Source organism: Bos grunniens, chromosome 8, assembly GCF_055505025.1.
Source record: "Bos grunniens cultivar Pamir isolate PY7600 chromosome 8, Bosgru_T2T1.0, whole genome shotgun sequence".
Taxonomy (NCBI): Eukaryota; Metazoa; Chordata; class Mammalia; order Artiodactyla; family Bovidae; genus Bos; species Bos grunniens.
In genome coordinates, this window is record NC_141172.1 from 84,085,687 (window position 1) to 84,100,439 (window position 14,753).

A 14,753-nucleotide genomic window follows, 5' to 3' on the forward strand; every position below is an offset into this window, starting at 1 on the left:
GAGCCTTGTTTCCTCACCTTATGGGGGGGCTATTGCCGAAATGTGAAGCTGTTGGTCAGGGGGAAAGGCAATGACCATAGGACCCTGTCCTGACCTTCCTGAAATGCTTTCTGAGGGCCCTTGTTCTCTGTGGTTGTTTCAGGTCATTCAAGCCACCATTGAGAAGCACAAGCAGAACAGCCAGACTTTCAAGGCCTTCAGTGGCTCCTTCAGCCAGGATGAGAATTCCCCCCTCACCCCAGAACCCCCTGTGAGAGCCAGTACCTGTTGGGTGACCTAGGCCCTTTCCGCAAGGACTGGTATCTGGGAGGGAAGTTGGTCCCCACACTCTCCTTGTGCCCACCTTTACTGAGCATCCATGTGGGGACCCCTGCTCCCTGCAGGTGTGGTCGGCGCTCAGAATGGAGGGAGGGAAAGACAGGGCTGGATGAAGCTGCTACGTGATCTGCTGTCCTCTCACGTGCACTAGGGGCTGTGATCATATCAGCAGGGGTGGCTTCCTCCCAATGGGGAGTCGCCCCCAGGCCTGGGGAGAGCAGGGAAGCAGGATCCCCACCCACGGCCAGATAGGTGGCCCTAGGCCCTGGCCATCCCCTCTGTGTTCAGTTCAGTTCAGTTGCTCAGTCATGTCTGACTCTTTGAGATCCCATGAATCGCAGCATGGCAGGCCTCCCTGTCCATCACCAACTCCCGGAGTTCACTCAAACTCATGTCCATCGAGTTGGTGATGCCATCTCATCTTCTGTCGTCCCCATCTCCTCCTGCCCCCAATCCCTCCCAGCATCAGAGTCTTTTCCAATGAGTCAACTCTTCGCATGAGGTGGCCAAAGTACTGGAGTTTCGGCTTTAGCATCAGTTCTTCCAAAGAAATCCCAGGGCTGATCTCCTTCAGAATAGACTGATTGGATCTCCTTGCAGTCCAAGGGACTCTCTGTGTGGGCACAACCAAACGTGACTTCATGGTGAGAGGCCTCAGAGACATCCCTGATGCCCAGCCCAGACTGGCTCAACAGTTCAGTGTCCCAGACACCAGGCCTGGTTGGTCCTCCCTGTGGCCCACAGGCCACCTCGTTATCCACTTAATATTTGCATTAAATCTCCATTTTGTCTGCTTTCTGGACTATTTTGGAAGAAAACTTTGTGTCATCCCCAGGCAGGAAAAGCTCTGTCTCCTAGCTTGAACAGAGGTGACCTGAAAACAGAATCCCCCTGCCCCACCCCATACCTGCTATTAAAGTCGATGCAGAGGCAGAGCCTGACCATAGAAGGCAGGGCACTGAGCTCTCCATGAATGCCAGAGGAAGGAGCTAGAACCCAGGGCCACCTCACGTGGTGTGATGTAGCCAGCCAGGCCCAAGGGACCTTGAGAAGCTTCATACCTGCCCACCTTCCCCCACCCCCAGCTGGGAAATGATAACTCTCCTGGGATGCCTTCAGTCCTCAGCCAGGCCAGGGAGGGGCTGATTGTCAGAATTATAGCAAATGCTAGGCCCCAACCGTCTTTCTCCTGACCCTGTGATCAGACAGAAGAAATGGTGGTGTTCCAACATTACACTGGATGTCAGCATGTGGTCATGGAACCTCTGCTCATGCCAGCTGTCTCTGTCCCTTCCAGATGATGAGCCCCAGCTCCGAGGTGCCTGCAGTGCCAGCCAACAGTGGAGGGGGAGTTTCAGGGGTGAGTTACCCCCTCAGCTGCTGGCATGGGTGGGAGGTAGAAGTTGGGGTCAGATCAGGGTGACCTGAGGGTGAGTCCTTAGGGGTAAGCCTTCCCCCTACTCCATGAGACCTGCGTCCTTACAGTGATGGCCTCTGGGGCCTGTCGGGAGAGGGCTGGAGTAAGCCTGCTGGGACCCAAATGTCCATTTTTTGGGGTGGGTGGAGGTTACACAGCTAAGATCTTCTGAAGACTTGTGCTCTTTACCATGAATAGAATAGCCCTGGATCAATGTGCATCAAGGTGGTGCCTGGCCCTCAGGATGCTCAGTCAGTGTGGGCAAAGATGGTGTGTCCAGGGACGGCCTGTGTCCTGTCCCCACTCTGACAGGGCCAGGCCATGGGACTATGCCTGAGCCCCGCCCACTCTGTTGGTTGGGAGATGAAGCAGGAGGGCAAATGTGCTTGCCTTGCATGCAGGGAGTATGCAGTACAGGGGAGCGTCGTTATTAACCACGGGGCCTAATCATCATGAAGTCTGATGACAGTTATAACCCTAGACTCCCAGGGAGGTGCTGTGCCCCGCATCCTGAGAGGGGATTCTCCTGGGCACCCCTGCTTTGCCCTTGTGTGTGCACGCTCAGTCATGTCCAACTCTTTGTGACCCTATGGACTGTAGCCCTCCAGGCTCCTCTGTCCATAGGATTTTCCAGGCAAGAATACTGGAGGGGGGGCCGTTTCCTTCTCCAGGGGATCTTCCCAACCCAGGGATCGAACTAGCATCTCCAGGCAGATTCTTTACCACGAGCCCTACCTGGCCCTGTTCCTCAGTTTTCCAGGCTCGAAAGAACGAGTGGGGGCCTGAGGCCCAGCCTGACACCCAACAGGGTATTTGCTCCTAGAAAGGAACATCTCCTGTGGGTGGGTCAGTACTGTCCCCACCTTCTCTCCTCCATGCCTGCCTCTCCTTCCCTCCCCCACTTCTCTTTCTCACACCCTTATCAAGACCATTCCCCTCGGGGCAGGTGCACCCCAGTCGGACAGCAAAGTCTGCCTGAATTTAGTACCAGTTCTAGAGCTCCTTCTTTTCTGGCTACAAGTGCCACCCTGCTGGTCATTACCGCCATCCTGGGTTGGCGGTTGTGAAGGACAACTCATTTTAGGAAGCGGAAATGGGCTTGACAGGTGAGGAGACCTAGCCTTCGACCCCAGACTTTGTGGTGTGACTGGACTTTCCTGGGACAGCAGCAGAGGGAGGGACAGCTGCCTAGCTTGTTATGGGGAGTAAGTGTTCCTGTCCTGACTTAGATTTTTAGTAAGAAAACTAATCTCCTCCCACAACATCCATGCATTGATAGCACTGAGCCCCTGCTGAGGCCCCAGAACAGATGCACCAGTGTCCCCCCGGCTCTGTTACAAGAGCAGAGGCTTTGCGAGGTCACACATGACCCCTGACCTGACATGTCTTGGATTGCAGGCACTGGGAAACCCTTGAGAAGTTCTTGGGCTCTGAGGGAAAGATACAGCTTTTCTAGAGCATGGTGGGGTTCAGGGACCAATTGAGAGGAAGGAGCCCCCTTATTTGAGTGATACTTCTGCCACACAGTATGCTGGGGGGTCAGAAGCAGCCTGCGCTAATTTGTTTGAACTCAAAGTCAGGAAATCTAAAAGCCGCGTGGTCAGTAGGGGAGAGATGGTCTTATCACAGCCCTTCAAACTCCCTGAGGGGCTTCCCACATCGTGACCCTGTCTCGCATTGCCTTCTTTCCAGCCCACCCTCCCCGACCACGCCCTGGTCCCCCTCACTTAGCCATGTCCCAGGGCCTGTGTACCTGCTGCCCCCTCTGTGCAGAATGCCTCATCTGTGAGGCCTTCACAGCTGACCCCAGGATCACTGGCAAGTGTTTCCCTCATGAAGCAGCCCATTATAAGCTTTATGAATCACAAAACTGTACACATAAGGCTTGCACTGTGCTACTGGGCTCCTTTCGGGAACGTCTAGGAATGTCATGAAAAGAATCCGCACGTTCAGGCTTCCTCTGTGTAACTGACCAGAGAGAAATGACAGATGGGGCCTCTGCAGTTTTCCAATTGGCCCCTGGGTCCCTTGGCCAGGGGTCTCTGCCAGCCTCCATGCTGGCCCTTCGCATAAAGCACTGCCTCTCCCTGCCTCCACAGGGGAGCTGAGCTGGACCCCATGCAGGGCCCTCTGCTATCTGACCCTCGGCCTGGGGTGGGCTACAAGGCATCAAGAGCCATGAGCAACCCCCATTCTTTGTTGGGTGAGTCCATAGCAGGCCTCAGCCCTGGGATGCAAGGAGAAGTGGAATGGCTGCAGGCTGCATGGTTAGGGAGGAGGCACCGAGGAGGATCCAGTGCCAAGGCAGGGAGAGAGAAGCAGGAGGTGTGGCTGGCACACAAGGGCAGGCAGTGCCCACTGGAGAATCTTCTAGCTGGAAGGACCTGAAAGCCACATGTTTAATGTTTTAACCTGTGACTGGGTCCTGACATGAGGCCTTGGGCAATTCCTCACCCTCCACCCCTACCTTCTCCTGGATAGGAGGAAGAGAGAGAGAAACTATGTCAGATGCCTGTTGGCCACTTGGGTGCCCCTCCAGTTGGTCGCCCAACTCCTTTTATAGGTGAAAAGGTAACTGAGAGCCCCTGAGGGTCAGGGCCTCAGCCCAGCCCAGGGGTCTGTCCAGGCCAGGCTGCAGCCTGCGGGGCAGTGACAGCGACACTCAGTCAGTGGATGAGCAGGCCGCCCCTCTTTCTCCCACCTGGGGCTCAGTCTTCTCAGGGCTCTGCAGCGTCTCTGACTCGCAGATGCTTGAGATCACAGTTCAAGTTCAGGCCTCCTTGTCCCAGTTCCTTTACCCACCCCAAGCCAGGCCAGGGCCCTACAATAGACAGACATCTGTTAGCAACAGACTCGTAGCTCTGGCCCCGGCACATGTGGCCTGGCCATGGTTCTTCTCATTTGTGTCTCTGGTGAGCACAGATTTTAGTGGACCCAGGGCAACTCAGTGAAGCTCCCGCTGTATAAGGCGAGTCCAAGACGTACTCAGTGGATATTTGTGGAAAGTACCCAAAAGTGGGTTTTAATTCTGACACTAGAAAGAGTGATCTTTGCTACAACATGCCAGATGTAAGCTTTTGGAGAGGAAATGTAACTTCACTCTTGGTGTGCTGGTTTGATTTCCTGGTGCTGTCCTCAGACACACAATTTCCACAAGCCGTCTTTCCTAAGAGAAGCTAAACCAGGAAGTTTTGCAAGGGGGCCTTGCAGAAGCCAAAGACTTCCCTGTTCTGTAAAAGTTACATCTCTCTTCTCAGAAGCACAGAAATGTCAGAGTCCCTGACCCACCGTGACCACACATGGACCCCTGCATGATGCCGAGGAAGGCCCCACCCCTGCCACCGTCTCCTCAGCATGCACAAATTTAGTACAACCCACCCTCCAGGGCCCTGGGACAGAGCTGCCCACAAGAGGAAGAGGGGCTGGGCCTCACTGGGCAGGGCCTGAGACGTAGGCCAATGTCCACACCCTTCAGGACGGATGATAACTGTGTGGCTCTGTCTTCCGGGGCCGGTTGTCAGGACCACTGTTTGGGACCCACTTCTTAACCTGAATTTTCCTCCTGCTTCCCTGCTTTGTAAGTGAATCTGCTGAAGAGAAAACGCTTCATGAAACAGGCCTTGGCACATATGTCCTCCCAGGCCCACACTTGTGTGTTTGGAGCACTGCGGGTGGAGTCACTTGGCTGTTAGTGGAGAAAGCCACGGTTCCACACCTCCCCGGTTAGACTTGGCCCAGCCTTTCCAATGTCTCCACACCCAGAGAGAAAATCTAAGCCTCTCCCTTTTGTTGGCCTATTCTGTATCCTCATCCAAACAGGAAGTATGGTTGGCCAAGACCTGTCCCCAGCAACACAGGTGGGCTCACCCCAGCCACCTGGTCACCAGCTTTTGGTGGGGTAGTGCATCAGTGGTGGGCCACAGTGGCTTATAGTCCTCAGCATGCAGGGAGCTGGTACCTAGCCTGAACTCTATCTGAGCACTGAGCTGCTGCCTGACAAAGGAAGCCAGGAGGGTTGCTCTGCTGAGCCCCAGCCCCAAGATGCCCTGCTCTGGGAACTGCCCTCTGTCCCTTTGGCCAGGGCAGGGTCCCTGCTGTCCTGGTGACCTTCACAGGTCAAGCTCATGGCCACACACCTCTGGCCCACTACAGCCTCTCCTCCATCTTGTGGGCCAGCCCTGCCCCTCCAGCCCCCTGCCTACCCCCTGGCCCTCAGGGATACCCCAGAAGCCCCTTTGGTCCCCTGGTGTTCTCTGCAATTGTGCAGTGCTGTTTTCAGGGTCTGGAGAGCTGAGGTTCTGTGGCATACGTCAGGGCTTGAAGGCAAGCCAGTGGATCCAGCCACCCTACCTCTGACCACGCCCATCCCACGTGCCCTTGGTGTCCTCACCTGGAAAATGGGAATGACAGGGTCACCTTGAAGGTTGGTGGAGGGCTGGGGCTGCTGCAGCTGCTGCAGACCGGTGGATGGCCCCTCCCTTCCCTCCTCTTGTCTGAGCCCTAGCAGTTCTGGAGATGGTCTCCAAAGAAGGAACCCTGAGTGGGGCAGACAAATGTGTCTCAGGGCTACAGTGTGGCTGGTGGCCCGTGTCGGATGGCAGGGTGGCCTTGGGTGAGACGTGCGGCTGTGGGGAGCATCAGCGTTGCTTGTTGGGTCTGTGCCGCCCGTTCTCCACCCACAGAGCTCTGAGGTCCTGAGCTGCATGGAATAAACAGAGGGGGACATCTTAAGCCCAGTGTCCATGGGGCCAGGGGTCATGAGATGGAGGAGAAGGTGGCGGGGGTGGGGGCGGTCTTGGGCGGAATAAGTGTTCCTGTCACCCTCAGAGGCACCAGCTGTCTCACGGCTCCTAGTACCAGGTGGCTGGAGCTGGCCTCACAGTGGTGGGGCCCACAGTGGGGACTATGAGCAGAGGCAGCAGAGCTGGGGAGCATAGGCCTGTGTTCAGGCTGCTTAACAAAGCACCACAGACACTTATTCGCTCACAGTTCTGAAGGCTGCAAATCCAGGATCAAGGTGTTGGCAGGGCTGGTTTCTCCGGAGGCCTGTTGACTTAAAGAAAAACATACAACTTAAGAGTTGAATTTAAGTTTTATTCACGGTCTTACTGAAGACTGTAGCCCAGCAGACAGCTCTGAGAAACTGATTCTAAGAGAGGAGGGGAGGAGCCAGGATATGAATGGATTTATTTTGGCTAGGACATACATGTAGACAGACATCTATCTTAGTAAAAGATGACTGCTAATCATAAAGAACACATATCTCAAGTGAACACTTTTGGTGTTTTTCTGTACATGGGAAGATACAAGAATCTGAGGTCTTTGAAATTCTTTCTGAGATGTGCATCTATCTCGGGGCCTGTTTCTCCAACGCACAGAATGTCTCCTCTTGCTTTTTCATTCTGGCCACACTGTCATGACTGCAGAGGTTGTGCCTGAACCTTATATAACTGGATGATGAGTAACACTCTTTGTTCTTTTCTTGTTTACAGCATCTCTCTTTGGCATATAGATAGCCATCTTCTCCCTGTGTCTTCACGTAGTCTTGCCTCTGAGCGTGTCCATGTCCTAATCTCCTCTTATAAGGACACCAGTTATGTTGGATTAAGGCCCACCCAAGTGACCTCATTTTACTTTAATCACCTCTTTTAAGGCCCTCTCTCCAATTACAGTCACGTTCCAAGGTGCTGGGGGTTAGAACTGCAAACTATGACTTTTGGGGGACACAATTCAGCACAAGCCCCTCCTTTCTGTCTCCTCACCCCTGACCAGTGCATCTCTTTCTCCTTAAGTTTGCAGAGTTTATATTAAACATATTTCTAGTTTATTTTGTTCAGATTTTTATTATAGAAGTTTTGGACACACCGAAGTAGAAATAACGGGCAGCGAGCCCCGCCTCATCTGTCTGGAGCAACTTCAGCTTTGTGCTTTGTCCCTTACTCCACTTTACAGATGAGGAACCAGGCTTGGAGAGGAAAAGTGACTCATGCAGGGTCTCACGGCTGATGAGGGGCAGGGCAGGGGCCTGGGAGTTATCCCCTAACTTGCACTATTGCTAATCAGATGGAGAAACCTAATCAGACAACACTTCTGAGCCCCCATCCCAGCCTCAGTGCATGGGCAGTGCCCACTCCCACCCTCACTCCTGCCTGCCTCCCACTCACCTCCCAAGCCGTTGCATCAGATGGGGCTGGGGTCCTAGACACAGTTGATGTCACTATGGCCAGGGTGTAGGTGGCCAGAGCAGACCACACCAGCTCTCAAACTTCTGTTCATAGCGCAGAGGGGACACAGTCCTCAATGGGAGTGTGAGGTGGGGGGTGGGGGTTTGGGGGTGCTGGTCAGTGAGTGACTGATTTGCTTTCTATATGTTTTTTGGTTTTCTTCTCCTTTCACAAGCCGTTCTGGTGAACAATTGAGACAATCCAGATAAGAGAGTCAGATAAGAGTAACTCTACCCCAAACAGCCAATAGGATCATCAGGGTGTGCTTCCTTCCAGTCTTTTTTTCATGCATGTACCCTTTTCGGTATAAACATCATATGCTACTGTCTGTTATTTTGCTATTTGCTTGTTTCCCTTAGCTATAGAACTCAACACCTTTAATTTTCCGATACGTCGCCTTGACATCTACCTCCCATGCATGATTTATGCACCTGTTCCTTTATTTTAAACTGCATCAGATTTTTTAAAAATTTGTAAATGTATGCTTACCATAAAAGGAATGAATACTTTTAAGAAAAAAGTACAGTGATAGAAGAAAATGAAAACCTCTCTCCCATTGCTGCCTGCCACTCCCAATTCCTCTTGGCTCCAAGGACTTTGATGTGGTTCTTATAAATCTTTTTGAGAAACCTTACACAAAACAGCTTGTTTATACGTTAAAGAAAGCAAAACAAAAGTAAAAGAATTTTGTAGTGTGTTCTTGTGACTTGTCTCAAAGGTCTTTTAACCTCTCTGAACACACACCACATTATGTTTCATGACTTCCTGTTGTTTCTCTTCTCTTGCTGAAAAGACTCATCAGTGCCCTCCTTTGTGGGAAATTCAGGCAGCATCAGAGGAGACAGAGAGGGGAGTCCAGCCCCCTGACCCTACTCCTCCACCCCAGGAGAGCACTCTCACACGTGTTGGGTGGGCAACTGCAGGCACCACGCTCTGGGGCCCAGTGCAGGATAAGAGTGTGGAAGCAAGGGCCACCTGGCCGGATGCTGGGTGCAGACACCCGGTCCTCGGCGTCTGGACTTTGCTGCAGAGCAGCCACCATTTCCCCTGGTGTGGGTTCCGGTTGTTATCTCTGCAGACACGGCAGGGTTACGTCACTGACCTTTGTGGAGGGCCAGGTCATTCTAAGCATAGAATTCCTGATCCCCTTGGAATTTCACTCTGTGTGATAGCAGGGCAGCTTCTGGGGAGCGGGGCTGAACAGGGGGCCATGGCCAACGTGGCTCCTGCTCAATTCCCTTCTGCACGTCCAGCTTTCTTGCCCCGCATGTGCGTTGCCTGTGTGTCACACGGCTGCCACTCCACACGTGCTGGGAAGCTGACTGCAGCGGTTTGCCTCCAACAGTCTGAGCCCAGGAGAGGGTCCTCTAAGACCAGACGTGACAAGGAGAAGCAGGGCTGCAGCAGCTGTGGTGAGACCTTCAACTCCATCACCAAAAGGAAACACCACTGCAAGCTATGTGGAGCGGTAAGTCCAGATGGGAGGAGGCCAACTGTTGGGACCTCCATGTGCTTTATTCCTCCTCCCAATCTTCTTTCCATGCACACAGACCCCCTGGATTCTGGACCCTCCGAGCAAGAAGGCAGGGCCTGGAGGCCCAAAGGGGTCCAGCCTCGGGGTCTCTGCCTGCTGGACAAGGCTCCTGATCCCCCTGGCTCATGGGCAAGCTCTTCCCCTCCACATGATGTCACATCTCTCTTGGTCACTGTGGCCCTTCCAGCCTCCTTCTGGACAGTCTTCTGTCCCTGGGTGGTAGGGTCACAGGTGCCCTTGTCTTGCAGGTCATCTGTGGGAAGTGCTCTGAATTCAAGGCTGAGAACGGCAGGCAGAGCCGTGTCTGCAAAGAGTGTTTCCTGACCCAGCCAGTGGCCCACTTGAACCTCAGCCTTGAGGAGCCCCTGGAGCCCAAGCAGAGCACAGAGGTAGGTGGGCTGGGTCTGGTGAGCCTTCCAGACACAAGGCCTCAGAAGCCTTGATAGATGGTGCTCCCAGAGCTGTTGGCTTTCCTGGGCCAGGACTGATGAGGCTCAGTTGGATCTGTAGGCCACTGCAGGCAGCTAGCAACTGAATGCCAAATATCTCCTGTGTGCATGTTGGGCTTCATAGGATCTAGTCATGGTTGAGAGCTTGGGAATCATTTGCACCCTGGAGTTAGATGGTGCTTTAGTCAGCTCAGGCTGAATAATAAATACCACAGGCTGGGCAGCTTAAACAACAGAAACTTATTTCATCATAGTCCTTAAGGCTGGAATTCTGAAATCAAGGGATCAGCAAGCTGGTTTCAACTGAGGTCTCTCTCCTTGGTTTGTCGATGGGCTTAATCTCCCTTTGTCTTCACATGGTACTCTCTCTATGGATATCCTAATCTCTACTTATGAGGAAACTGATCATATTGGATTGGAGCCCATACATATAACCTCATTTTAACTTAATTACCTCCTTAGAGGCCTCATCTCCAAACACAGTCTCACTGTGTGTGTGTGTGTGTGGCGGGGGGGGGGGGGGGGGGTGGGGGGTGGGGGGGTGCCGGGCTGGCACTTAGGGCTTCAACGTATGGGTTTAAGGGCAGACAGTTCAGCCCACAGCAGATGGGAACACATTTCATCTTCACTCACGGTCACCCTCATTGAAGGCCTGGAGGCCCTGCTGAAGTGAGATGTTGCTCCCACCTTGACCAAGCCATCAGGGCGGTGGGGGCAGTGAGGACACCTGCCTCCTTCTCACCTCCTGTTCTCTGGAGATGGTTGCTGCCCTCCAGGCCTTCCTTGAAGGGCACTGTCCCTATTTGATGAGGTAACAGGAAAGCTGGAAAAAAAGAGAATATGGCTTTCCAAAAAAGTGCATTTTTGCATTCTCTCCACATAACATAGTCCATGATTCTCAAGGCCAGCTGCACATTGGGATATTCTGGGAAGCTATTTATAATGTTTATAACATTTCCCTTCCCAAAGGCTCTACGGAAGGTTATCCAGGTGGGTCAGGACTCTGATTAGAGCCCCAGTTAGAGTCTCTGTATGTCTTAGAGGTTAAGTGCATCGGTGTATTAGAACTGAGTGTAGAATTATCTTGACAGAGGAGAGAGGGGTCCCTTGCACAGCTCCCTTGGCCTTCTCATCCATGCATTTTAAATGCTGTATCTGGGAGACCCGTGTCCCAGGTCCAAGCAGGAACCAGTTTTATCAGGTGTGTCTGAGGGATTTTCTGATGACCTAGGGGTTGTGTCCATGACTGCTCTAAACACATCAGAAGAGAGAGAAGGGCGTGTGTGATGTATGATGTATATGTGAATGAATGTGTGTGTGTGGTGTGTGAGGTGTGTGTGGGTGTTGGGGGGTGGTATGGGTGTGTGTGTGTGTGTGCATGTGTGTGGTATGTGTGTGGTGTTATGTGTGAGGGGTGTTTACCTATGTGTGTGTGTGTACAGATAAATCACAAAAGCCACCACATTCTGGTTTCCTGCAGTTCCAGTGTTTCCTACTGCCTTTATTTCTGTCTTTGACCTTTCTTGTGGTCTCACTCCCTAGAGAGTCCAGCCCAACCCCAAGTGGCTTTGCAGTGACCCTGGGCAAAGTCAGTTAGGCCTAGGCCTTTGTCCAGTCTGTCTTCCCCTCCTGCCTCTCTCCCCCCAGAGCCTTGGCCCTGATGCTTCCCCAGGAGAGTAGCTCTTACAAGTGAGACTCACCTGACTTGTCCTCTGCGTTCCCAGAAGCCAGTCGCTGCGGAGCCCCCACCCAGCCTGCTCTGCGGCCCCCTGCAGGTGTCAGATGGCGGCACAGCATGGAGCAAGGCGTGGGCTGCCATCTCTGAGTCAGACTCCCTGGAGTTGGTGCTACACCTCCACGAAGGCAGCCAGGTGTGTGCTCTGTCCACTGGGCCACGTTGGGGGTGGGGGTTCACCCTGCTCCGGCAACCAGAACCTCAGGCCCGTGGCCTCAGGCCTGTGCCCATATAGGCCTGGGCCATGCTGCCTGGGACCAGCTTCACTTGGAGGGTGGCTCACGTGACCCTAGGGCCTGTTTCCCCGACTGTCCAGAATCACCCTTCTGCTACCCACTTGTGGGAGGTAGTATTTAGTGATGCCAGGACTCCAGAGGCTAGGGTGCTGACGTTTCTCTACTTTTCAGCAGGATGGGCAGCTGCTCCATGCCATCCCCCTCTCCGGCTGCAGGGTGAGTGTGCTGGACCCTGCAGAGAGACTGGATGCCAGGCACGTGTGGCAGCTGCAGCAGGCCCAGCAGTCTTTGTACCTGAGCGCCCCGTCTGCCGAGCTGCAGCAGCAGTGGCTGGAGGCTCTCAGCTCAGCAGCCCATAGGCATTCATCCCAGGCCAGCCTGGGGGCCCAGCAGCCCCAGGCCCCAGCTGCCCCATGAGCTGAGTCTCTGCCATGTCTCCTAACTGTACAGCCACCACAGCAGGGCCTATGCTCTTCTGAGAGGTGATGTCAAGGCTCCACATGGGCATGAAGAGATCCTGGACCTCTGAGGGGCCGACAGGCCACACAGCACTTGGCTCTGGAGGGTTCCTCCATGTCAGAGAGGAGAAAAATGAGGCCCAGAGAAGGGCAGCCAACTGCTTAGGTCATCCAGCATGTCTCAAAGAGCTGGGCTTCTGCCTGCAGGCCCAGTCGTGTGGCCCAGAGTTGGGCGTAGGGTGACTGTCAAGTGAAGTCTGTCTGAGTGGGCCATGAGCAGTCACCTGTGCCGGAAGACAGAAGGAGCTCATGGGCGGTGCCCAGGGACACCTAGTGGATGTCTGCAGTCATGCCATCCCTCCCAGTGATTGCCCACCATCCACACCATCTACATGCATGCGAGCTGAACCAGACCTGGCCCCTGGACTCCACCTCTCTTCCCTTTCCTCTCCCGGCGACTGGGCACAGCATTGTGCTGCCTTGTAGTTTGACACTCCATTTGGAGTTGCCCAAGGGGGCGAGTGGTATGTTCCTAAATAACCATGCTGCAAAACTACAGGGGGACCACACAGGCATTGTGTGGGGCCTCAAGATTTGTGCCTGCCTCCCCTGGCGGGTGGCGGACAGTGCTTATCTGCATAAATAAATAAATACTGGCAGCCAACAGGTGGACATAGCCTTGGGGCAGGGTCTCCGCACAGTGGGCCTGCTGGTGGTTGGATGGAAAATGAGGGTAACGGGGCACAGCCAGTAATCGGGGCCTGGACCCCCATACAGGCCTGCAGGGTGCAAGTCACACCCCTGTGGGTGCCCCAGGATGCAGCGGCATCAGATGGCGAGGCCTCAGACAAGGTGCCATGCCTGGACAATTGCTGTGTCCCTAAGCATGCTATTGGGGTAGATAGGACTGTTTGCCCCTGTAGCAAGTAGAGCCAGACTTAGCTACGGGATCGTGGGGTGCTGGGCACTCACAAAGTCAACAGGAAGGTCTATTTGGACCAGAGCCCTGAGGGCCTTGGGAGAGAGCTGAGGGACTTAGGGAGTGATGACTGAGGGGTATCCAGTCCCTTGGGACCCCCATCTCTCCAACATCCACAAGATACCCTGCAGGGATGTCTGTCACTGCTCAGGTGTAGGCAGACTTGCAGGGCACCTACCTGGAGGCTGAGAGGGCCATTGTGAGAGCCAGAAATGGATGACTGGTCGTGGGTGAGGTGGGGGTTGGGCTCTGTGAGGAATAACAGGGCCAGGTGAGGTGAGTAGAGTCCAAGTGAGGTGGTGGGGCATAGGTAAGGTAGGCAGGGTCAGTGAGGTACAGGCGAGGTAGGAGAGAGCACAGGTGGAGACATAGGTGAGGCGGGCAGGGCACTGGTGAGCTTATGCACGAGTCAGCGCCATGCCCTGTGTGCCCACCCTGCGATGCCTGGATGTTGCAGCAGCTGTATACCTGGGCCTCAGTCCTGCATCTGTGACAGCCCACCCACCCTGCAGTGGGTGTTCTGACGCTACTTGATACCAGCAACCTGCCCACTGGGAAGGGGAGGCCAGGCCCTTCCAACTGTGCTCTTATTCAAGGAAACACAGCAAAGTCCTACCCAGGGAGCCAAGGTAGGTGTCAGAGGCAGTGAAGGGATCAGCCAGCCCCTCCCCACCGGTCCTGCCCCTTCTCCCTCGGAGCTCTGCTCTCTCTGCCTCATGCGCTGACTGAGGGGGCCTAGTGGGGCTCCTTCTCAGGGTCAACTCTGTAACACTCCCATCTTACCTGAATCCCAGGATGTTCCCACTTGACAGCTGAGGAAACTGAGTCACAGAAAGGACACCTCCAAGAGTCCCACAGCTCCAGACCAAGTGCACAGCCAGAATTGACCAACTGGACATGGTGCCACTCTGCCAGTCTGAGGGGTCAAGACTGGGCCCCCAATTCAGGGTCCTCACCCAGGGCTGCCACTGTGGGTTCTGCCATTATGACCAGTTCCCCAGTGAGCTCTTGGGCACCAGGGCAGGCCTGAGCCCTATCCTCTCTGACCCAACAGCTTGGGGGGGCTGGCATACAGGTGTCCACGGTAATTTCATGAGGGTCCTGTCTCACTCAGCACATGGGAAGGCTGGTGAGGTGGCCATTCTGTCCCTAGCAGCTCGGAGTCCGCCAGGACATTACTTTCCATCACAGTCCATCGGAGAGTGTCCTGGGGCCAACTGCAAGGGTGAAAGCAGGAGGCATTCCATCGGCTGTGGCTGCAGCAGGACTGGGAAAAATGTCCTCACTGTCCAGTTTGGACAGCTGGGCCCTGAGGATCCAGAGGAAAGGAAATTCCTATTTGGAGTGGCTATTCCCGTTGAGACACTGAGAAGAAAGCGTGCAGCCATGGAAGAGAGAAGCAG

General features: G+C 54.3%; 1 protein-coding gene across 19 annotated transcripts in view; it reads left to right on the forward strand.

Moving 5' to 3' along the window:
* Window positions 1-13,035, forward strand: part of FGD3 (FYVE, RhoGEF and PH domain containing 3) — a 65,453-nt gene extending 52,418 nt beyond the window's left edge. For 7 of the 19 annotated variants that reach the window (XR_015169238.1, XR_015169241.1, XM_086414433.1 and 4 more), the window contains 6 exons: window positions 143-250; window positions 1,616-1,678; window positions 9,305-9,427; window positions 9,742-9,882; window positions 11,667-11,813; window positions 12,085-13,035. Coding sequence is in view for 13 of the 19 variants with exons in the window: in XM_086414433.1 (XP_086270559.1) it covers window positions 143-250; window positions 1,616-1,678; window positions 9,305-9,427; window positions 9,742-9,882; window positions 11,667-11,813; window positions 12,085-12,330 (828 nt within the window). In the remaining 6 variants the exon portion in view is untranslated. The remainder of the gene's footprint in view (window positions 1-142; window positions 251-1,615; window positions 1,679-9,304; window positions 9,428-9,741; window positions 9,883-11,666; window positions 11,814-12,084) is intronic. The other 12 variants (XR_015169239.1, XR_015169240.1, XM_086414438.1 and 9 more) reach the window with 3 other exon arrangements.
* The last annotated feature ends 1,718 nt before the right edge of the window (window positions 13,036-14,753 follow it).